Source organism: Colletes latitarsis, chromosome 4, assembly GCF_051014445.1.
Source record: "Colletes latitarsis isolate SP2378_abdomen chromosome 4, iyColLati1, whole genome shotgun sequence".
Taxonomy (NCBI): domain Eukaryota; kingdom Metazoa; phylum Arthropoda; class Insecta; order Hymenoptera; family Colletidae; genus Colletes; species Colletes latitarsis.
In genome coordinates this window covers 36589412-36613568 of record NC_135137.1, presented here as the reverse complement: position 1 = coordinate 36613568, position 24157 = coordinate 36589412, and the positions used below count along the sequence as shown (strand labels likewise).

Below are 24157 nucleotides of genomic sequence, written 5' to 3'. Positions count from 1 at the left end.
ATAATTATTGCGTCTCGGAGATCGCTTTGATCCGCGGCGTTAATTTCATTTTTGTTCCGGCAGCGCGGAGGAAATTAACTTGCGAGAGACGTACTAATGATCTAGACGCTCGTTTCTTATCTGTTCCTCGGAATCGAAACAGAAAACCACGACAGTTTTGCTCTTGGAAATTTCATTTTGCCTGAAGATGGCTATTCATGATCGAATCATCGAATTCATTTGGCGTTTTGTTTGAAAAAAGGATCCGATAATTATGTAAACGATCGACTTCCTAACAGCGATCCTCGACTGTAAAATTCAGGGAACTGCCAATTAAGAGTTAACGAGACTGCGGCGAGAACATCGTTTTCGACTAATTTGGTTAAAATCGGAGTAGAGAACGGTAGAGGCGCGTTATCGTAACGGTGCTTTTTTATCGAGACGAGGAGACACACGGGTGCTCTCGGAACGATTGAAGATCGCGGCGTCTGAGGTCCACAGCTGGCCGGAAGTCGTTCATTTGACCGACAATATCTATGCAAAACGCACTTAAGTTCGCGTCGGGGCGTGCTCGCCTCGTACCTTGTTCGATTCCTTCGCGAGCGGAGGCACGATAACTGAAACGACATTTAATATCGGCGCGATTGTGTTCGTTGTTTTGCTCGTCGACGCTCGGGCGGTAATTGCGTCTCGTAATTTTTCATAACCTGCACGCTCCCGGCGTCGCCTTCTTTGGCGGTGCATAATACCGACGCGGCCGACTGCAAAGCGACGCCGCGATTCCTTCCACGCTGACTGGTGTAATATTTTCTCGTTAATACTTCTGTTCCGTTAGAAACAGGGGTCGGCAAACTTACGCCGACCAGGGAACGCTTGGCGATCGCTTTGCACGATTTTTCTTCGTCGACTCCATCTTATCTATTTTTTTCGCGAAGAAAACCACTAATCCCAATTTCAAATAACGACTATTTAATATCAATCTCAATTTAACAGCTACGTTGTGTTCTGCTACCCTTACTTTTCAATTTAAAATCACTTTCTTTCTCTCCAAACTAAAACTCGTATCATTTTCTGTTTCAGTGACGAAGGATATAGTTTTCTAAGCGGGGCCCAAAAATGGCAATGAGAAATCAACGTACAACAACCTCAAGGTAATAATTTTACAAGATATCAAACGTTCAACTATCTCTCAATGTATACGAAGCTTTAAACGAGCGCTTAAATTCGAATCTGCGCGCGACGCGGCGCGAACATGTGGCGCCAATTTCGAACCTCGGTCCGGGCAGCGAGAATAACGAAACTCCCGTTCCTCGAATACTTGGGGTCCTATACTTAGCCGTTAAATCGACGATTTGCAACGATGTTACGCGTGGATCAGAGTTGACATTGTCGGACTTCCTATCAGTCGGGAATGTTTTTGGTTTAAAAATATATGATCGGGCCGGTTACCTATAATTAACCGCTGGTCGATAGGCTCGGAGAGTCACTCTGATTTCTTCTGACGCGAAAATAAAACGTCGCCTAGCGTGGACGCGCGCGCGTGCGGTTAAATTTACGCGATCGTTTATTTACAACGCTTACTCGAACGCTCGTCATCGGCGTTGCGTTAGTATCGAAAGCAAACAGAGAACCGCGTCTTCTTTTTAATCGAGGACAAGCGTCTTGCGTCAATTGCAGACTTTTGAACCCTCTGACGGCCATCGACAATGCGTTTCATCGATTAATGAAAATTGCCAGGCGATTCCTTCGCAACACAACGATTATTATTGTTTTATATTTTTAAGTCTACGTACATAGTCGACGCGACGGATTATGCTTCGTTAATTCTTGCGAAGTCTCAACGTCCCAAAAAACAAACTCTAATTAAGTCGTTCGCGACAATGGTTCGCCGTGATTTGTTTGCAGCGACAACTCAATTTTTCCGTCGACGTTGTTGCACAGTCGAGACCAATTTCTATTTATATCCCATTACCGAGTCGCAGGAGAAATAGAGAGATCAATTTCACGCTCAACTAAATCGCACGCTGGAACGTGTATCGTGTACCGCGAAATCCTTGAACGTGTGTCGTTCATTATGCCAGAATGAATGAGATCGGTGCTCACGCGAACGGTCTCGATACAGATCGGAAGGCGAGAAAGATAAATTCCTAGGATCAAAGCGTCCGTCGGGTTTCCACGACTTTTTTCGCCTTTTTGCGAATAAAAATTCCACCTTGTGCGTTTCACCGCGCGATAAAGGACCGAGCAACGTTTACCTGACAACTGAAATTATAGAAATCTCTCTCCGAACGATTCGATCGGAGCCTCCTTTTACTGCCCCGCTATGCAGACAGTATTTCCATCGATTCATCTTTGATGGATTTCTACTTAACTTTCTTTGAAAGGGAAATTCGATTTTACGATCTACAGTGCAAATATTAGGACACTGAAATATCATTAATCTTTGTATTATTGTACGAAATATGATAATTTCTTACGAAAGGATTTATCGAGTTTTCGTTGCACGATATTTTGGAGTTAGCTCGTAGATCTTATTACGGAAGCGTGAATGGAAACGTGAGAGCTGGTTTCCACGATTGGTTACACTTTAAAAGAATTAACTGCCTCCCAGCGTGATAATCGGGAGGTCCCGGTTCTTCTGACTCTGCTACTCGCTCGTGTTTTCTGTCAACGGGCAAAAAGTATTTCCTGTTTTTGTACGCGGACCTCGGAGCCCGGAGGAGAAAGAGAGAGAGACGCGGAGTCTAAGAAGATGACAAAAATACGTTATGGTTTTGGCCGTCATCCGGTCCCAGCGCGATATTTTCGTCGTACGTTCATTGAGAAAAGCTGCAATGGCCGAGTACATACGACCGCGCATAACTTCGTCCATTATATTCACTGTACACAGACTTTGCGGAGCTTTTGCTTGGAAATATTTATTTAAATGGAAAATCACCACTCTTCTTTAACTTCACGTTCACTTTGATCAATTGTATCCACTGTTTAGTAAATTACACTCTTCTCGTCCCTTCATACATTTAACTAACTTCTGAAGTTTCAGAATTATACAGGGTGTTCGGCTACCCATGGGAAAAATTTTAATGGAGGATTCTAGAGGCCAAAATAAGACGAAAATCAAGAATACCAATTTGTTGATGGAGGCTTTGTTAAAAAGTTATTAACGTTTAAAGTTTCACCAGTACTGAATTTTTTTCTCAAAACTGCGCAGGATTTCGGGGGTATGTCTATTCACCAAAAATGATTGTAATTAACCCCTTCAACCGAAAATAATTTTTCCAAAACGATTTGAAATTTTTTAATTTTATCGTAAAATTTCACACCTTCTCGAATTTTTTTCTAGAAAGTGGGTAAGATTTCGGGGATATGTCTATTCATTAAAAATGATTGTAATTGACATACTATTTCGAATTATCCAAGTACCCAAATAAGTCGAACTCATCCACCCTCGCTTCCAAGCCAAGTTACAAGAGAGTCACTTTGCTTGGTCGTGGCGCCAATGTTCCCTCTCTCATTAAGAAACATTGACCGAACCAGTCAAAGCGCGGGAAGTGTAAATAAAATTTACGATTCACAGATTTCGAAGCGCCTCGTAGCCGCCTCCGCTCGAAAGTCTTGCGTCTATTTGCTGGACAAACAACACCGCGCGCTTCTAAAGGGGCGTTCGCGTTCACCGAGTCGCGACGAATAATACCGGTATAATGCAGAGAAGAAAAAAGGGGCCCGAACAAAAAATACGTGTGAATTGTGCTCGAACTCGAAATACCGAAAGTAGATTTCGCGGATCGCGTGGCGAATTGAGGCCTCGAGTTTCGGGTAATTCCCGCGGACGTTGCAGGGGAAAAATGGCGGCCAATTTGTCACGGGACCGGTCGTCCCCGATGACTCATAGCGCCACACGATCGCGTGTTTGTACTTAACCCGCGACTTATCGTAAACCAGAGAGGAGGAGGGCACGATGCGGTTAGGTGTATGATTTACACTCGACCGCGGAGGTTTAAGTACTTCCTTCGAGAATCTCGCCAGAGATCGTCCCGGGGGCCCCAAGCATTTAATCTCCATCAGTACGCATCCTTCTCGTCATCTCCGTAGGGCTCTTTGACTGCACATGACTTTTTATCTTGCCCCCCACCTCCCTCCACGTTCGGCCACCTACTATTTATACGCTGACGAGCGTGGCGTGCTCGTTACTATCCTCTCCCCTCTCGCCTAGGGTTAATATTACCCTCGGAGAGCCGAGAACGGAGGAAAAAAGATGGGGGAAACGACTGGAACGTCGGAACAAGGTGGAATTAAACGCAGGGAAAACGGAAAATTAATTGTGGTTGTGTACCGTTCGTTCCTTCTTGCGTGATACTTACACGCACCCGCGCATTCGCGTTTTAATTATACTCCGGTCAATTACGCGCACGAATTTCTGACAACCTAACTCGTGGGAGGATCTTGAAATGAGTTACCTTCGAAACTGAGAACTGTATTGTATCGTTCATACAACGGAATCTTAGGAGATTGTCATTCATCTTTTAGGGATTTATAGCGCTCTACATAAGTGAGATTTAACCCTTATGTGGACTCTCAATTTCAACTGAATTATTTTAAATGTAAGTAAATGGAAATCAACTTTCCTTTGGAGCACTTAAAAAATAATGACCTGGTGGAGTATTACGTAAATTTTCAAATAATTACATTGACGTATGTTAAACAATTATTGCTTCAAACTTGCAGTCCAATAATCCACAGAGCAATTTTAGAAACCGATACACCTAAGTGTCGCAAGATTCAGATAAAAAAGTCGAGTGTATCGAATGTTTTAATTAGGAATTGAGAGTCGTATTGCCGCTGTGCACATCTTGTAGAACATCCTGTATAGTCGTGTGTGTCCCCGTAGATAGTCGTTACATCTAATACCAGTCGATCGATTCGAACCATCGACGTTTAACGAGATAATTTTCCGCCGATAACGAGCAAACGAGGATGAAAGTTACCACGCTAGGACATTATCCCCGCAAGGACGAGTAAAAACGTTCGTCGATAGATGTTTCCTCTCTGCCGCGTGAAAATTGATATTTTACGTCGATGGTTTTCGAGCGCGAAGTGGACCTCACCGTAACCAACGCGACCGGACACCGGCCGCGAGTTTGACGATTTTATATCCTTCAACGCGGTATATCCGCGAGACGAAAAATAATTTTTTCGACGTTATTCGGCCACACGCCCGGAGGCCGGTCTCAACTTCAAACAAATGTGTTTTTGCCCTCCGGAATCAAACGTAACGAGAAACGCGGTGGAGAACGCAGACACGATAATTCTGTGTATTTACGGAAAGAGAAATATAATTATGGAAATCGTACGCCTCCTCTATTCTCGCCTCCAGCGACCTCGTCTGGTAATTTTCACCTGCTGGTGCTCTCGCATCCGATCCTCGATTTCCCCGAACGCGCACCTTCCTTCGACGAAACCTCCCACGCGGCCTCTCGGTGCAAGTAAACAGACGCTCCGTCGTAACTTCTAATTATCTATTAATAGGCGACAGAGACAAACACGTCGATCTGTCGTCCGAATTTCCATCGATCTTTTTATTCCTCGATACATAATCTCAAATGCACTTTATAAACGTTCAAACCTCCATTTTGGTTCACTAAAATCCATATTGATACAGTAAATTCAAAGTTTTTCAAATCCTACTACAACCCTTAAATGAGGAAGCCCTCCAAATTGCCCTCGGTTCCCTAAAATTCCACAAAAACTGTACAATATACAGGGTGTTAAAATAAGACGAAAATCAAGAATACCAATTTGTTGATGGAGGCTTCGTTAAAAAGTTATTAACGTTTAAAGTTCCACCCGTTCTGAATTTTTTTCTCGAAAATGCGCAAGATTTTGGGGGTATGTCTGTTCACCAAAAATGATTGTAATTGACCTCTGCAACCAAAAATATTTTTTTTAGAACGATTTGAAATTTTTTCTTTTCGTCGAAAAATTTAGGCAACCTACCTTGTCGATTTTTCTTAAAAATTCCTTTTTCATTTTTAGTAATTTTATTTGACGCCCTACAGAAAAGTTGTCTAATACTTTTCTGTAGGTACACATGAGCTCTACTTCGGGAAAAAGTTTCATTGAAATATATTCACAATTGTAGGAGTTATGACTGTTTGAAAATTGGACCATTTTTATGGGATTTTTCTCATTTTAGGGGGTCAAGGAACAACTTTTCCAATATTTTTAGAATTTCTACATATTATACACTAAAATACGCGTCGTTTGCTTTTTTAAACATCAAAATCGTCCAATCCGTTCAGAAGTTATGACGTTTTAAAGATATGCATGAAATTTCAGGGAAGCATTTCTTGCCTCATATTAGATTTTCGGTAAACAATTTTTTTCTCGAAAATGCGTAAGATTTCGGGGGTATATATAATGACCAAAAATGATTGTAATTGCCCACTGTAATTAAATATAATTTTTTTTAGTATGATTTGAAATTTTTTTTCCCCGTCGAAAAATTTCGCACCTCGAATTTTTTTCTCGAAAGTGAATAGGAATTCGGAGGTATGTGTATTCACCAAAAATGATCGTAATTGACCCCCGCAACAGAAAATAATTTTTCCAAAACGAATTGAAATCGTCGAATTTAATTGTTAAAAATTTTCTAACGAAGCCTCCATCGACAAATTGGTATTCTTGATTTTCGTGTCATTTTGGCCTCCAGAATCCCTCATTAAAATTTTTCCCAGGATTGGCCGAACACCTTGTATAAAAATAAATTGCAACCCTGTGGAAGACTTTTTGCCAGTCAAAGTGGGTCAAAGAGCAACAGGTACGGTGGTTTGCAGGGTCCATCGCGTAGGACCAAAATTCGTCGACCACTGTCGGGTAGTCGATCAAAGGGCGCGAAAGGGTTTGCTCGGTGGCACGCGTGGTCCAATTTTCGGGGACACGGTCCGCAATACGTTCTCCGCGGTGATCGTCGGTTAAACATCCGCATGGTTGGACAATTGCTGGTCGCTATCAGTGCTCGTCGGCTTATCAGCGCGAACGTGCCCGCGTATCGATCCATTTAGCACACCGTCGAAGCCCCGGTGTACTGATTTCACGCTCGTCGGGCTCTCCATCGGTCGTACCTAAACCGGACCGGGAATTTCGTTTCGTCGTCGAAAGCGCTTTATGCAACGACCGTCCCTGGGTCTCTTCGTTCGCTCCGGGGCTTCGTTTTCTGGAATTAGGCCACGGGTTTCCGAGCACCGAGAGTCGCTGACTTTACTTTCCATTCAACGACGCTGTCTCCGGCCCTCCCTATAGTGCACGTGAGTCGCAAGCATTCCCTTCGTAATTTTCGCGTTACCGCGATCCGTGTACGCGCGAGAGAACAGTGCGCCACGTCGCTCTTTGTTATCTTGTTGGGTCGTTTCATCAGCCTTTGCGCGCCGCTACGAAATTTTCGAACAATGTGAGCCCGGATTCGACGCTCGAAGATCGTCGATTCTTTGTCCTCGGATTTCCATCGAGTTCGATAGCGAACACCCATTCCACGATGCGAGGAATATTTGCGAACGTTGTTCAGTGGGCAAGAACAGTGTGATACAGTTCGTAAATCAATCTGGAGACACAGTGAGAGTACAGCAAGAATTGTTTGAGATCGTAAAGACTTCTGGAATGACTCGATACACGATTTGAAATTCAGATATTTAATAAATATTCATGCCCCTTTATTAGTCGATTCTTCGATGGTATTCATTCCTTTTCCCGGTGTTTGGTAAATAAAAGAGTGTCAAGGAGCACAAAGTCCTCTTTTTATCGATCTCGACCTTTGATACTTTGAAAAGTCGTTTATGCATCGCCTCAATTAATTCTGAAACTTGGTACACGATACTTTATACTATTCTATTTTAAAGAGACCGTTCTTTATCTTCTAGATTATCATTGTTACCGTAATTCGTAGATAAACCATTGACACGTCGGTGTAAAAGCATTCAGTTTTCACGAAACTAACGACGCGTACTCACGTTACGTCCGACTGACTGGAATTTTAACGAGAAACTCCGATCAAAGGGAACAATTTCATCCTCGACAACGGGACACTTCTTCGCGTTAAATATTTACAAAACGGCTGCATTTATCAACTGCTTATAAACGACACGTTCCGCGAGCAGTCCCAGATAACATTTGTCATTGACTTGTTTCAATATGTCATAACAGGAACGATTGCAGTCGTCGAATACGTGCGCGTCATCGCGTAAAATAAATGTTATTTAAATATGCTGAAAATCTCCTTCACGTCAGCCCGCTTCATAAATCAATCTCGTTGGAAAAACACTGGCGTCGAAAAAACCCGATACCTGGATTAATTTGTGGTCGCTATATTCACGAAGCTGGATTAACAAAAAACTGGAGGGAATTTATTTAATTAAATGATACATTCGCTCATCAATGAATCGCAATTACATTATAATTGATATTAAACACCTATTACGCCTATGATCTATAATCAATGATCTCGGCGCGTAAAATAGTTTCTATTCTTCACGCTAGGTAGCATCACTGAATTCTGTTCAGCGATATTACAGATCCCTGTTTACATTAGAAATCTGTGTGTTTGCAATTTCCCTGTAATTCCTGTAGTTTTTGCTCAATTTACATGAAATTTTGATGAGACGCTCTTTGTAATCCGATGAAAAGTATAGGCTACTTAATTTATGGAAATACTTCTCAACCCTGCACACTAGAGTCTTCTGTGCCCTTCACAACAAAAATTCAGAACGGGTGGAACTTTAAACGTTAATAACTTTTTAACGAAGCCTCCATCAACAAATTGGTATTCTTTATTTTCGTCTTATTTTGGCCTCTAGAATCCCCCATTAAACACCCTGTATATCAGTACCAAATTTGTTTACAGATTGATAGCAATTTTCTAAAGTAAACCAGTCTCTATTTATTCAGACAATTTTCCTGAGATCTTGGGGGACTCTGTGCCATTCCAGAGTCAATTAGCTCCAGGTCCCGTTAAGTCTAGATCCACCGCTGTACACGGCGACGTCGAGCAACGATTATGGAAATGGATTAGTAGGAAATTACATTTTTTTATGGACGGCGAGATCGTCTCGGAGGTCCAAGGCAACGTCTTGTTACATCAACGTCCATACGCAACGCGACGCAAGTTTCCATTTCGCGAGTTCTACGGATTCGAAGAAGTAACCCTCGCTCGTGAGACGAATACCAGTCTCGCTGAAAAACTCTCGCGGGACGGGTCGGTCTTTTCCTCGCGCGTAGCGTATTATTATCCGCCTCTCGTTCCAGACTTAACGGGAGGGGTTTCTCGGGACGACGATGGACACACGTAAAACACCGTGTACAGGTTATTTATTACGATCATCGGATTCTCGAATAACGCGACGCGGCGCCTCGTTAAAAATCAAAGGAGGAAAGGCGGAGAAAGGAGGAAATGCGTGGTTACGTGTTCTCGACAGGGTCCTCAGCCCCGCTTCGACCTCGAGCCGAAGAAACGTCCCCCCGGAGCCGATCGCGACGTGAATCCCAAATCCTTTCGGGGACTATTCGTTTCGTAAATGTATCACGTACAGCCGCGCGAAGTTTTCAGACCGAGGATCAAAAAGAGTCGAATGTCGAAACTATTCGAAAACTTTCACCTTTGGATTCGAAAAAATGGGTTCTTGAGACTTCTGTTTAGAAAATTTTCGTGTTTACTTTCGATTCTGTGTCGATTCATATGCGTACTGAACGTGTACTTTAATTTTTGAGGCAATTGATCTAGTAGATGTTGGGAATCATGGACGCCATCTTGAAAAATTAAAGTTTCGTAACTTTATAACAATAGCCTCTTCCAAACAGCTGTAGCTTCACTATTTTTGAGAATTCGAGTACAAGCTTCTGAAAATATGGTTCTTTAAGAAGATTTAAGAAGAAGGAATGATTTTTAGACAGGTTCACAGTATAGTTTGAGCAATTATAACTCCATTCGATGAAATTCCCACCGAATTCTGTGCTCGTTGGATGCTTTGAAAGATTCCAAGGACCCTTTCTAGGCATTCCAAGGGTCTGAAAAATCATCCCCTCGCCGGAAACGATCGTAAAAATACTGTTGGGTCGACGATGGCTCGGCGTCGAACAATTAAAGGTTCGCGTTGGCGCAGCGAGGAGGACGCGTTGCCGTCAGACCAGAAATCCGGGATACGGAATTAGCCACGGTACGGGACGCCGTGGAAATCGTGGAACACGACGAAGATACCGTGAAAGACCCCCGCAGGATGGTTCTCTCGCTTCCCAGCCCGGTCCCTGCGACCGTGTCTCTTTTATTTTCGTCAATTATGGGAGGCGAGCCGGAATTCTTCGAAAGTAATTGGTTTTCCTCGCGTTCTTTAGCACTTTATTAGAACCGAGAGAGCCGCGAGAGATTTCTCCGGGTGTAATTGACGACGATCGCGACCGAAGATCTCGAAAACGGAGAACAAGCGAGCCGACGTTTGACGCGATCGCTGCTGGGATAGTCGCGGGTGTAACGAACGCGTAATGAAATTACGCGATACCGAGAATTTCATCGGCGCTGGTGCGCGACAGAGAGGAACAATGCGCGCTGGTATTCGGTAGGAGGCTTGGAATTGTTCGAATTATTCAATTCTTCCAGTATTCGATAGTCGTTCAAGCGCTAACTTAAATTGCTGTGGATCGTTCGACGAGCAATTTTATTTTTATTTTTAGCGCTCGTTATCGTTAAAAATTTTGATTTTTACCGTGCATCGTACCGTACGCAAATTGTAATCACACCGTGCAAGAAATGCACTTTCAGCGCGAAGTTTTTGTCCCGCGGTGGAGGCTCGCGAATCGATTCCCTTGTACTGCACGAGCTAATGGAGTCGCGGGGGATTTTTTGCTTTCAGGATTCTGAATATGCTGCCCTGAAAGGTGCACAGAGTCCGACACGGTGACGAAAAAATGGCGCTGACCGTCGTACCCTCTGCCCGCGTTTTCAACGGAAACGGTGAGTCTGTGCTTCTTTCATTATACTTCACAACACAGTAATTACTTAGTAAAGGTATTAGAATGAAACGTTGTGCAGGTGTTGGCTGTAATTTCCAAACAATTTCTTGGTCACTCAAATCATGTCTTCGTATCTATAATGAATACTACACATTTAGTTATTCATGTATTCCTGTAAACAGGAATTACTCAGTAGTATACATAACGTTATCGTAATGTCACAATTATGTTACAAACTGACGTTATAAGTTTGCACATCGATCAAAGTCCAGTAGTTGAGCCTACTGAAGACAGTAAATGATCTCTGCAATATATCACACATTTTTTAAATTACAATGTATCAATGTTTTCGTGTGTTTAACATCGTCGAGGAAGATCAAAACGAAGGTAAACAGTCCCTGAAATATAGTTGAAGCCCTCATACAAACGATCTTTTGCAAATTACAACGATAAGTCGCGGTATCAGCATGAAGTCATAACGGATAACAGATTACCGATATCAAGCTCGTGTAATGTAAATCGGGTTATCTGCACATTGGCGCTCGAGCACACAACTGGCCGTGGAAGCTCGGCTTACGATCGAAAGACATAACATGCTTATCGATCGCGTGCACGGTCTCCGTCTGATAAACTATTATTTATGTACGGCTCGTAGACGACGTTAAATAATTAAACAATATAACGATGGATGCGTTAAATAATTTAATAACGCGGGACACGGTTGCGTGCGCCCGGGGTTCTTTGAACCGGATAAAAAAGATCGTCGAGGTAAACGATCCGAATAACGAAGCAATTGGAAGCCCCCCTCTTCGTCCTAAATTAAAATTTCACGGAAATCCGTGCAAACGCTCTCCGTCGCTGGGTTCGTACGGTCGCGACAGCTATAATTATCCTCCAGAAATTATCGCGACGATTGGTACAAAACGGTCAATCTCCACCGGATGATCGTGACATGTTTTTCAGTAGAGCTTTCGTTTTGTATTGTCTGTAAATCAAGCAAATTGTTTCCAATTTTTGTCAAATTATAGCTATTACACAGCAAACGTCAAATGAAATTATTTTAATTTACCACTATAGTCATGTAACAGGAGATGCACAGAATTTAACGACTTGTTGTCCTGGCTTAAATAAATTAGACTTGCTTTTTCCGTGCAAGCATACAGGGTGTTCGGCCACCCCTGGGAAAAATTTTAATGGGAGATTCTAGGGGCCAAAATAAGACGAAAATAAAGAATATCAATTTCTCGATGGAGACTTCGTTAAATAGTTATTAACAATTAAATTCAGAAATTTCAAATCGTTCTGAAAAAATTATTTTTAGTTGGAGGGGTCAATTGCAATTATTTTTGGTGGATATACGTACCTTCGAAATCCTACCCACTTTCGAGAAAAAAAATCGGATAGGTGTTGATATTTTTCGACGAAAAAAAAATTTTTCAAATCGTTCTAAAAAAATTATTTTCGGTTGCGGGGGTCAATTGCAATCATTTTTGGTGAATAGACATACCCCCGAAATCCTGCGCGTTTTTGAGAAAAAAATTCAGTACTGGTGAAACTTTAAACGTTAATAACTTTTTAACAAAGCTTCCATCAACAAATTGGTATTCTTGATTTTCGTCTTATTTTGGCCTCTAGAATCTCTCATTAAAATATTTCCCAGGGGTGGCCGAACACCCTGTGTAATATAAGGTGCATTTTATATTGTAAATGCATAAAATAGTTTGTTTTTCGATGGAAATCGGTGAAGATCGACCAGGATAGATCATGGAGGATACTTGGATCGTGATGGTACGTTCGAGCGCGGATTGGTCGCGCGATCTTCGCCTCAAGGGAGTTCATTAAGTCATTGCCACGTACGTCGCGATAGTATGAGCAGTTCTATATGACACGTAAATGGATTCCCCACGCGGTCCCGGCTAACGAACTTTGCCAGATTATTATTACCGTGCTTCTCTGGATGGTCGCCAATGGTTACACCATATTTCGGTTTACGCTGAGCGCCGGTCGTTACCCTCGAACAATCAGGCGTTCGCGATGAACTACAATCGATCCAACCCTCCAAAGATAGATCCTTTCTCTCGGCTCGATCCGACCAAGACGCGCCTCTTTTCCAATCATTTCACGACTTATCGATCTTAACTCCGTGCAACGCGAGGAGCTATACTAGAAATACACGATCTCATTTCTCAGGTTGAGCTCGTGATAAAAGATTTACCGACAAACTCTTGTTAAACTCACGATTTAACGATTAAAATTTAACATTCTCTTATTACTTTCTCAATGCCCAATATCTTTTTCAAAACTCTGGTCGATCTGTTAAGAAGAATTTTCTCTCGATCTGGAAGCTCTAATGGCGGTTGTTTTACCGCCACGCGTCTTCGTAAACCTGCTTTTGCTAATAGCCTTTTTCGCAATGCCAACGCCAATAAAATCAGCCTCCATCTTCATTAAATTACACCTCGATTCCTGGAGCAGATACTCTTCTATGTTATTTATTCAAGATTCCAACTATCAATGTTTTTCGCAGACCTTTCATAATCTCGATCCGAAATAGCTACCACAAGGGTAATTAAAACATCAGAAAAACAACTCCACACGCACCAACCTAGCAATACAAAATTAATTATAGAAAATTGACCAAGTAATACTATATCTACCCAGTGTTTAAGATCGGTGACCGGAAGCGTTCGCCATGTTGGATCAAAGGCGATTTGCGCGGAAACTAACTGTTTATTTGTCATTTGTTGTGATTCTCGGTGGCCAGTGGGGACGCAGGCTTACGTTTCCGGTTCGACGCGTTCGAAATGCCTCTGCTGCCCTTACGGATACCACATCGACCTGGATTTCGTGCGTTATTGCGAGGCGGTGGCGGCAGGAAGTGCGGGCGACAGGTCTAGCATCGAGAGACGGAAGAAAAGGGAACGTCGAAGGCAATGCCAGTCCATGGAGGTTCTGCTGGGCCTGGTAAATCGATCGATTCCATAATTAAATCGTTCTGGCTGAGTGGCGTTTCGCCCGGGTCGGGGAAGAGCGTTCAATTTCGTACCAACCCGCGTTAATTAAGATATTTCTCTGTCTGTCGGTTCATTATAAAATCACTGCTTCGATGCTTCCCTGCGATCGGTGTAACGGGTCCCCGTCAAAGACGATGCTCCCCGTTATTTTCCAGGAACGCTCGTCCCCGTGATAAACGCTTTGTCGAGGATCGACAGCTGTCGGCGAAGGTCGTCGCGTAAATTCCTTTTTATTTTTAATCTTAGGTGAGCCCGGCCCTCGCGGGAATAGAGGCCGAACTGCCGAAAATACCCCAAGAACCAGCCACCACGAACGGCCTGACCACTCTGCCGAGGTCGAGCCACGGCAGACAAGGGTACACGATAGAATCGCCAGTCCTCGACCTCAGCGACGTCGTGGGCGACTTCGAGGCTGCCCTGAGACGGTCCACCAGGTCCACCAAGAGTCCAGAGAAACAGGAACGCAACGAAAACGGTCAGACACCATTTACGTTTTACTTCTAATCGATGGTTTCCTTTGGTCTATTTTGCTCCTCACCTTGGTAACCATCCTGACCCTTGTCAGGAATTTTTTATCAGTTTGATACTCGACGATCAAAGATTTCCTTCCTGGAATATCCATTAGCAACCCCGGGATCATCAAAAATTTGTATAGCACACGAATGTTTAAGTAGAGCTTTAATAGGTTGTTTTATTGCTGATACTTTGCATTGCAAAGTTCTCATACATAATGGAAACCCTTTTTACTGCCTCTGGTCCATAAAACCATTTTGAATATTCGGAGGATGCTGTGCAAACTTTTATCGTATTTATGCCATCGACCCACTGGCTCTGATGCATCTTGCTCTTTTCGAAATCTATTTAAACACTTGCATTTGTTATCGTTCCTTTCATAATTTTTAGGTCGTCGTTAGAAATCCTACCTGGGAATTTTAATTAAAAGAAAAACATTTATAACGTGATTCGTATAAAAGCACGAACACCAGAAATATTGTATTTCATAATTCTATTTCTATAGCCGTATGGCTACAATGGGGACGAAAGGGTTGAGAGGTTTTATTATACACACTGTAAAGAACTGAACCTGGATTCGAACGATGTATACAGTGAAGCGGAGTAAACAATACCAGGTGTTCCAGTATTTTCCGCCACGCTGTCTTCTATTAGTGGAAATAAGAAAAATATTATAGGGTGTTCGGCCACCCCTGGGAAAAATTCTAATGGGAGATTCTAGAGGCCTAAATAAGACGAAAATCAAGAATATCAATTTCTTGACTGAGGCTTCGTTAAAAAGTTATTAACAATTAAATTCAAAAATTTCAAATCGTTCTGGAAAAATTATTTTCGATTGCGGGGGTCAATTACAATCATTTTTGGTCATTACACGTACCCCCGAAATCCTAGCCACTTTCTAGAAAAAAATTCGAGAAGGTGTGAAATTTTACGACGGGAAAAAAAAATTTCAAATCGTTTTGGAAAAATTATTTTCAGTTGCAGGGGTCAATTACAGTCATTTTTGGTGAATAGACATACCCCCGAAATCCTATGCATTTTCGAGAAAAAAATTCGTGTAGGTAGACAAATTTTTTAACAAAATTGAAAAGTTTCAAATCGTCCTAAAAAAATTATTTTTAGTTGAAGGGGTCAATTACAATCATTTTTGGTGAATAGACATACCCCTGAAATCTTGCGCATTTTCGAGAAAAAAATTCCGTATGGACGGAACTTTAAACGTTAATAACTTTTTAACGAAGCCTCCATCGACAAATTGGTATTCTTGATTTTCGTCTTATTTTGGCCTCTAGAATCCCCTATTAAAATTTCCCCCATGGGTGGCCGAACACCCTGTATAAACCATAAACCCATAAATGCTTCGTTGAAGACTTATAAAATATGAACGAAACGATAATAATTTTCATCTTACTATCTATTAATGCAGTTCGGAATAAAAATGACGATGTTTATTTAATCTATACTAATACAGACGATATTAAATCTCAGTAAATTTTTGTAATAACGTAGCATTAATAGCAGACGATTAATTTGAAATTATATTCATCGTTTTCATCGATCCGGAATAATAAGCTCGCATAAATTGCATAAATTGGAGATAAATATCCAATTCTTATTCCGTACCTTATTAATAATAAGAGCTCGTCTTCGATACGGAGTATAATAACTGCGAGTCCCATTATTAATAGTAAGCGATTACTTAGAATTACAGTCGCAGCTTCGATCGAACCGGAGCAATAAAACGAAAAAGATTGTAATGGATATTATTTTCACTCGCGATAATTATCCAATAAAAAGTCCAATGATAATCTCGCAGGTAAATTGATAAATTTCACTCGTCGACGCGTTAATTCCGCCTTTCGTTCGAGCAACGATTCCGTCGCTCATTAGACGATCGTTTTCCTGTTATTTCGAGATAATACGCTGTTATGCTTTTGTGCAAATGGTGGTAGGGAGGGGAAAAAAATGTAATACCGTGCAGTCGATCGTAGAACGGATTAATTCCTGGCGGTGAAAGAACAAAAAAAGGAATAGAGATCCGATAATTTCACGCACATTTGATTTCCTCGCGCTGAATCCGCTCGGCCATCTTTGGATTCTCTATGGCCCAATGACCTGCTACACAATAATGCCGTAAAGAGAAATGCTTCCTGCGCTTTTCAGCTTGGAATTTCACCCGAAACGAAATACCATTCTCCTCCATAAGTAAAAGCACTCGAGGACTCGCTAATGAGTTCTCGCCCCCTTTGTCGCGAGCGTATCGTTTCCAAGATTATCCGGCGAGAAACTTGTCTTGACGCTACGCGACGCGGGAGGCAATCTAGGGTTGCGATTTAATTGCGACGTTAACTGTATCCTTGGCGCCCGGGTCGACGAACGTCTCGGTTAGGGCTCGAAAATTAACAGACACTGACTTGGATTGCACTGTCAACGATCCTCGTTTCGATACTACGTAGAATAGAAAATAGATTATCGTTCTCGGTAGAGACGTAGATTTCAATGGATTTATATAGAAATATAACATTAACGAGAACGTCTTATCGTTGGATAGTCCCGTTGGCGGTTCGCGAAGCAGGTGCTTTGTATCCGCCTAATTACACCCTGCTCGGAATGCATGCGAGAAGTATGAAAATTTCACCTCGTCGATCGCACACTACCGCGTCCCGGATGCTTCCGGGTTTTCGACGGCTTCGATCAGACACCTCGGACGCAGCCTGGAACAGATGGTCTATTTTATTGCCAGTTTTAACGGGCACAACGGTAATTCCATAGTAGATGAGCAAAACTATTCCCTCGTTAAGAGATTACTCTGTGATTTTTTTAAGTTTACATCGCTAATAAATTAGCAAACCATATTTAAAAATAGATAGATCAGCTGATAACTCCACAACAATAATATCCAAGTATCAACTCTGCCTCTTACGATTAAGGAAACCTACCAACATAATTTTATCAGTCTGAATAACTCGTCTGCCCCCGGAGCGACGGTTCTATCCATCCACAGTTACCCAACCTCCCATTCCACTTCATAAACCCCATAACAGACAATATGACAGTCACACACAACCCGTCACGCAACATGGCTGGCTTACAAACTCGACATAATTCCCAGTTTATAATTCCCCCGCAAAATATTGCGATTAAATATTAACGTCACAGATTTTTATTCGAATGATTACCAGCGGGGGAGTGATAGGAACGTGTCAGGACCAAACGAGCCACTTTGCGCTCACCGATCGAGCTCGTAATCGCGCATAAAGGGACGCCATTAACCGTGGTCGAAGACTCTTCTCACCGTCCGGTCTTTGTCTCTTTTCTAATCCATGGATTCGCACGGTTTTCGCTCTCGTTTGAATAAGTGGTTTTGCACGGTTCACTTGATGGCTGACGAAAAGCAATAGTCGGCCGGTTTCTCACGGGACCGCGAACTCTATCCTGAGAAGAGCTCTTCGTACGTTCGCAGGAAGATTCTCACGTTTCGCAACCAGACCGTTCGTGCTCCCGTTTCCTGTCTTATCGCGAGACAGACAATGGAAGCCACTCGCTGGCGGAAGACCCGGGAATATCCTTTCTTCGGTTTTACTCTTCGACGAGTAGGATCTCTTTGCCAACGTGAGTGACGAGGTTTTCATTCAGGACTCAAAAATTTCATTCTCGAGAGTACAGACACCCCTAGAATTCTTTCTACGCCCCCATTTTGAGAGCTTCCATCATTCAATATTGTTCAGTTTTGCCTGGGAACATTTCTTCCTATCTCCAACTATTTTATAGACGCAATTTTTCAAACTTGCAACTGTTATACGTGTAATAGTTTAGTAATCGTTCGTGAACTTGAGAATGATGACAAAAATATCATTGAGAGTATAGACAGCCTTAGAATTGTTTCTACACCCCCATTTCGAGAGCTTCCATCATTCAATATTGTTCAATTTTGATCTCCAACTATTTTATAGACACAATTTTCCAAACTTGCAATTATTATATGTGTAATAGTTTAGTAATCGTTCGTGAACTTGAGGATGATGTCAAAAATATCCTCAAGAGTATAGACACCCCTAGAATTGTTTCTACACCCCCATTTCGAGAGCTTTCATCATTCAATATTGTTTAATTTTGCCTGGGAACATTTCTTCCTATCTCCAACTATTTTATAGACACAATTTTTCAAACTTGCAATTATTATACGTGTAATAGTTTAGTAATCGTTCGTGAACTTGAGAATGATGCCAAAAATATCCTCAAGAGTATAGAGACCCCTAGAATTGTTTCTACACCCCCATTTCGAGAGCTTCCATCATTCAATATTGTTCAATTTTGATCTCCATCAATTTTATAGTCACAATCTTTCAAGCTAGCGTTTCACTTGCAACTATAATAGCATAACAGTTTATTAATCGTTCGTGAACTTGAGGATAATGTCAAAAATATCCTCAAGAGTATAGACATCCCTAGAATTGTTTCTACACCCCCATTTCGAGAGCTCCATCATTCAATATTGTTCAATTCTATAATCACAATTTTTCAAGCTAGCGTTTCACTTGTAACTATTGTAACATAAGAGTTTAGTAATCGTTCATTAACTTGAAAATGATGCCAAAAATATCTTCGAGAGTATAGACAGTCCTAGAATTATTTCTACACCCCCATTTCGAGAGCTTCCATCATTCAATATTGTTCAATTTTGATCTCCATCAATTTTATAGTCACAATCTTTCAAGCTTCTATTTCACTTGCAACTATTATAGCATAACAGTTCAGTAACCGTTCATGAACCTGAGAACTGTGCCAAAAATATCCTCGATTAAGTTCTGAATGGTCCCCTACCTAAAAATAATCGTTACAAAGCGGGGCAGTCAAGTTCATTAACTCGGTCGCGGTCAATTTATCAATACCCGATCTCAATATTTATAAATTCGTCGACGGAACGGAGGTTCCCGAGCGACTGGTTATTAACCGGTTATTAACGTTCCCGGCGTAGAATATTATTAACCCAATAATGGCGGTCGTCGTTAATAAAAGAACGCCGACGTTGATCGATGGTTCGCTCGATATGACTTCTCGTTGCAAAACGTTGTTGCAAATTCCTCGTGGTCGTTCATCGTTTGGACTTTCTCGGTTTGAAGAATAGTCGCGGCCGTTTTCTTGCCCAAAGTCGACGCTCGGACGTTGGAACGCGTCGGTGAAACCGTCGGTGCGTGGCTGGAACCACCTGCTTCCGGTGGTCGTGGCGTCGCGTCGGTTGCACCGTCTCTTCAACGGCACCTGTGTTACCCCCGTGGTAATGTCACGAGCCTCTGACCCTCGTACGCCCACCAATTTCGTCCACCGTTTTCGTGACAACCATCGGATCTCCACGCCAGCGAATCGGAACGCTAAACAACGTATCGACTAAAGCTAGCCTCCACATTTGTTCCCCGTTTCACGTAGACGCATTCTTGAGATCAATATTGCCGCGATTACCACTGCAATCACTGCAAATTTCATTCAGAAACACTCATAATATCGGTTTCAGTTCTCCAAACAATTTGGGTGATTAGGAAAATAAAAGAGAAAATTCTTTCTTTTTATTTTGTCTACAGTATATTTTTGAGCGTTGCGTCTTGCAAGGTAAAACTTAACGATGATGTACGAAGAATACTATCGTTGGCTCTTTCCGTGACCTCGTACGCGATTTTAACAATTCGTTTATCATCCCATTAATTCATTTTGCGATTGTGATTACCTGCCAACGAGAAAACTCGTTGACTCAGCGGTGTGCTATATAGTTATGCAAACGAAGACAAACAACGTGTTGGGGGGAAAAAAGGTGTTAAAAGTCTCGCTGCGTTAGTTTTTGCGAAATGCACTGGCTGAAAAAGTCAGGTGGATAACTATTGCCGTCATTATTCATGTGAATGGCACATGTCTTACTCTTAGCGTGCATATTTGCGCAACTGTTACTCGTGAGAACAAGAAAATTGCCTTGGACTCCTGGCAGGTGGATAGTTTTTTCGTGCAAAAATCGAATGCAGTCGATATGTCGATCCAATTCGGGCGAAGGCTGAAACACGAGTTTCGCGGTCCTGGACGAACCTAGGACTACGTTACACGCAGTAAATATTACTATATTTTAACGTTTGATTCGTGTAATTTCCATTTTTTTACGAGTATATTTTTTTCAAGAATATTTTTGATACTTTAAATCTGTTTTTATCGTCGTAAAGTAGTTTACAGAAGTTTCTGTGCGATCGTCTCTCCGGTTTTGAGTCCTTTGCACGAACCCAGAGAGGCAAAGGTCTCAAGAAAAAGCCATCGTCCCAACTTTCTCCATTTCTGCTGGAAGATTTAAACGCTCCATTATTACGCGAACGCGAAAGTGCATCAAATGGAAGCAACACGCTTCATTACGAACGTCGACGATACCGCTCGTGAAATCTGAATAATGCAATCAGGTCCAACGATATAAACCTTAATGCGTTCCATTCGACGTTGAACGTCGTTTCAGGAGACGTTAGATCATTATTTTCTGAAGTAAACATAACTCAAATGCAGAAAACGTGCCGTGACTTCATCGTCTGTTTCTATTAATAAATAATCTAGTAAAGCTACTCGTACCAAAAATACCAGGTCGTACGAATGCTGTAACGTTCGTATAAAAAAAAAAAATATGGTTTACAGAAACGGAGCAACGAAATTGAAACGTGGGTTGTTATGACGTAAGAGACGCGTTAACTGGAGTCTTGCAAGAAACAATTTTTCGACGAGAGAAACGGGTCGTCGTCGAGACGGGGAGAACGTCAGTGTTTCCGCTGAATTTATCGGTTAGGTTGAAAGCAAAGTTGGTCGGTGAAAAAGGCGTTCTGCCAAAACGCGTGCACGAAAATAACGCGGTCATAACAGTGCGACACGAATCCGTCGAGGCCGCGATTCCGTCTGAAAATACACGCATTCGATATCGAACACCATTTATAGGAACTCCAGTGATCCATAGATCACCTAAAAAATCATATAATTCAAGCTTATCGTTTTTATTCCCATATTTTCTTAGAGTCCCTTCAGGTTGTCAAATATACTTTCAATTTTCATTGTAGAAATTACGAAGTAAATGAAATATAAATAATAACTCCGAGAAAAGGGGTTATGGAAATGAAATTAATTATGGCGGTGGCTATTGCAACACAACGACTCTTTTCCATTATTTCTTATGCATAATGCATCGACTTTTCTTGGTAATTCATAACGTTCGCTCGCGGAATATCGATGAATCGATCGTTCGTGTTTCGACCGCGATTCGGGAAGACTCGAATCGATTTTCAGCAAGACTTCGCGACGCGTCGCGAGGCACTCTACTTTAACTCGATTTGGAAGGAACGACGTGACTTCATCGGGAACGCTAAACCATTTTGGTGCAACCTTGTCGAAGCAAGGTGGTCGCATATGGTTGTATGCACCTGTCCGAGCCTAAGCGGCGCGCAACTGGCGCGACTGTTCTCCTGGTCGACGCTCTGAAATCGAGAATTTAAAAGCCACGATCGCCAGTGACAACTACGTCCGGAAAATATCGCGAAACGAGCGAAATGACGATTTTAAATTACCCGCGAATATGGAAAACTGATTACAACGAACGTGTCAGCGTTCGTAATTAATTTTTTATTCCGCAGAACCGGTGGTCAAATTCATTCTATTATATCACGCGTCCGTTCCACGAATTTCACTTTATTTTCCAGGGACCATAAAACGAAATTGTTTGGTCAAATTGTTTACTTTCGCGAATCTGTTTCTCCATGAAGTTTGCGTTCCTGGCCATTCTGGTATATTGATTCTTTATTGTATGAATTTTATTTTATTGTGTGGAGATCTATACATCCATGAATCTGTTCCTCCATTCCGTGAAATTAATCGCAAACACGCTGAAAATGAATTGTTTCAGAACCACTGTAGAGAAAGAATCGACAATAATAGCGTACAAATTTCCATTCAACCGAAAAGAAATCTTTATTCGCGATAAATAAAAAAAGATAAACCAAAAATTTCGATCGTCGATTAAAGAGAATATCGTTGAAAATGCACGAATACGGTTAAAGTGTCTGGGGAATTCGAAATTCGATTTCTGTGGCCTACCGGATTCGCGATAAGGCGGGATCCCGTCAAGGCTATCGTTATCAAAGAGTCGCGAAACATTGTTGCCGAACACGACTAGGAGAGGATCGTCGAGCGATAGAAGGGGAGTGGAAGGCGATGGTGATCTTTTTTTTTCTCGTCGACGATTAAGAAATCGACGAACACCGGGCAAAGAACAGGAGAAGAGGCACGTTTCCCCTCTCCATTCACCTCATCGCTAGTAGCAGGAGTCCTGGTTGGCTATAGCCCAGAGTTCGGCGTCACAGTCAAACGCAAACAGTGGCCGCGGCAAAACAGATCGTGGCGCGAATGCACGAAAAATCGACGAACAGGTCCTTCGCGGACGTCGTACGACGCGATCGCGTTGATCCAACGATCGTTCGTCACGGCGACGCGCGGCGTCCCGTCTGACCGTGTCCCCGGCGTCTCTGGGACACGACGAATCATCGAATTTATCGCTAAACGACTTGTTTTTCACTTATTTTTTTTTTTTTTGTTTTCTTCCGCGTTTACGCGGACACCGAACGAACGAAAACAACGCGAGACAGTCCACGACTAACGGCTCGACGTAACGGTTTCGAGCAGCGAGTCGATCGTTAATCGATCGATAATTTACGCGAGAGCAGGATCGTTCAAAGTTTCGATGACATCGAGGAAATCGACGCGATCTCGAGCTGGCTCGCGGAATACTTGAAGACCCTTGGGATATCCGATCGATAGTGTTTTTATTTCTTTTTTTTATTCTGTGAATCCAGTGAACAGTGATCGACGAAGATGGGGGTGAAGAATTTTATCATGAAAAGGATACCGTTTTGCAAGATGAAGACGAAAAGGAAATACCGTGAGTGTTCTTCCGATCTAACTTCTGTTTCTACGGTTGAGGCGCCGTGGACTTTTAAACCGTGAACAGTCGCGAACGTGCGACGCGTTTTGTTTTTCCGTGCGTATCTACGAAACGTTACGATAACGTATTCTTGCGTCATTCGATTTTTCCCCGCGGGGTCATGTGTTTACGTGAATTATCGCCACGCAGCCCGGTGACCGTTTGCATATCGCCACGGGTAATCGGTTACCTAGAATCTCAATTCCTCCGTCAGCGCGGATGCGTCGGGGCAAACGCGATTCGACGACGAAAGTAATTAAGAGATACTCGTTATCGAAGACCAACGAAGCTGAATTCCATTATCGTTGTATGTTCCGCGATACCAGATACGCATGTCATACCGTGACCAACAAATTTGACCCCGCAATTGAACGCACTGTCTCTCTTCTAAGTGGAACATAACATTAAATAAGATCGTTAAAAAAAGGAATTTATGCAGTTTTCGGTCGACCACTTTGAAAATTCTTTTTCGATTTTAAATAAAGTGTGAAACGTGTACCTAGATCGATCTCCAATCGTGGAATATTTTGGAATTACAGTTAATATATCTGCGAAATATTCATTGTTGTGCGTTGATTATCGGAACGACTGATTATTAACACACAGAAGATATGTGTCCTACGATAAGACGTGTTTACACCTTGAAACGTGTATTTGCTGTAGGTAAATAATTTTA

The 24157-nt window shown here is 42.2% G+C and overlaps 1 protein-coding gene across 4 annotated transcripts in view; it reads left to right on the top strand.

Moving 5' to 3' along the window:
• The window catches only part of Kank (KN motif and ankyrin repeat domain-containing protein 2 kank), a 68272-nt gene that overhangs the window by 26428 nt on the left and 17687 nt on the right, over window positions 1-24157 (top strand). Inside the window, exons 2-5 of one of the 4 annotated variants that reach the window (XM_076764395.1) lie at window positions 1060-1130; window positions 10872-10972; window positions 13736-13935; window positions 14232-14460. In XM_076764395.1, the coding sequence (XP_076620510.1) occupies window positions 10927-10972; window positions 13736-13935; window positions 14232-14460 (475 nt within the window). In that variant the 5' untranslated portion in view covers window positions 1060-1130; window positions 10872-10926. Of the gene's footprint in view, window positions 1-1059; window positions 1131-9309; window positions 9332-10871; window positions 10973-13735; window positions 13936-14231; window positions 14461-20481; window positions 20591-22849; window positions 23440-24157 lie in introns of those variants that run through there. The other 3 variants (XM_076764396.1, XM_076764398.1, XM_076764397.1) reach the window with 3 other exon arrangements.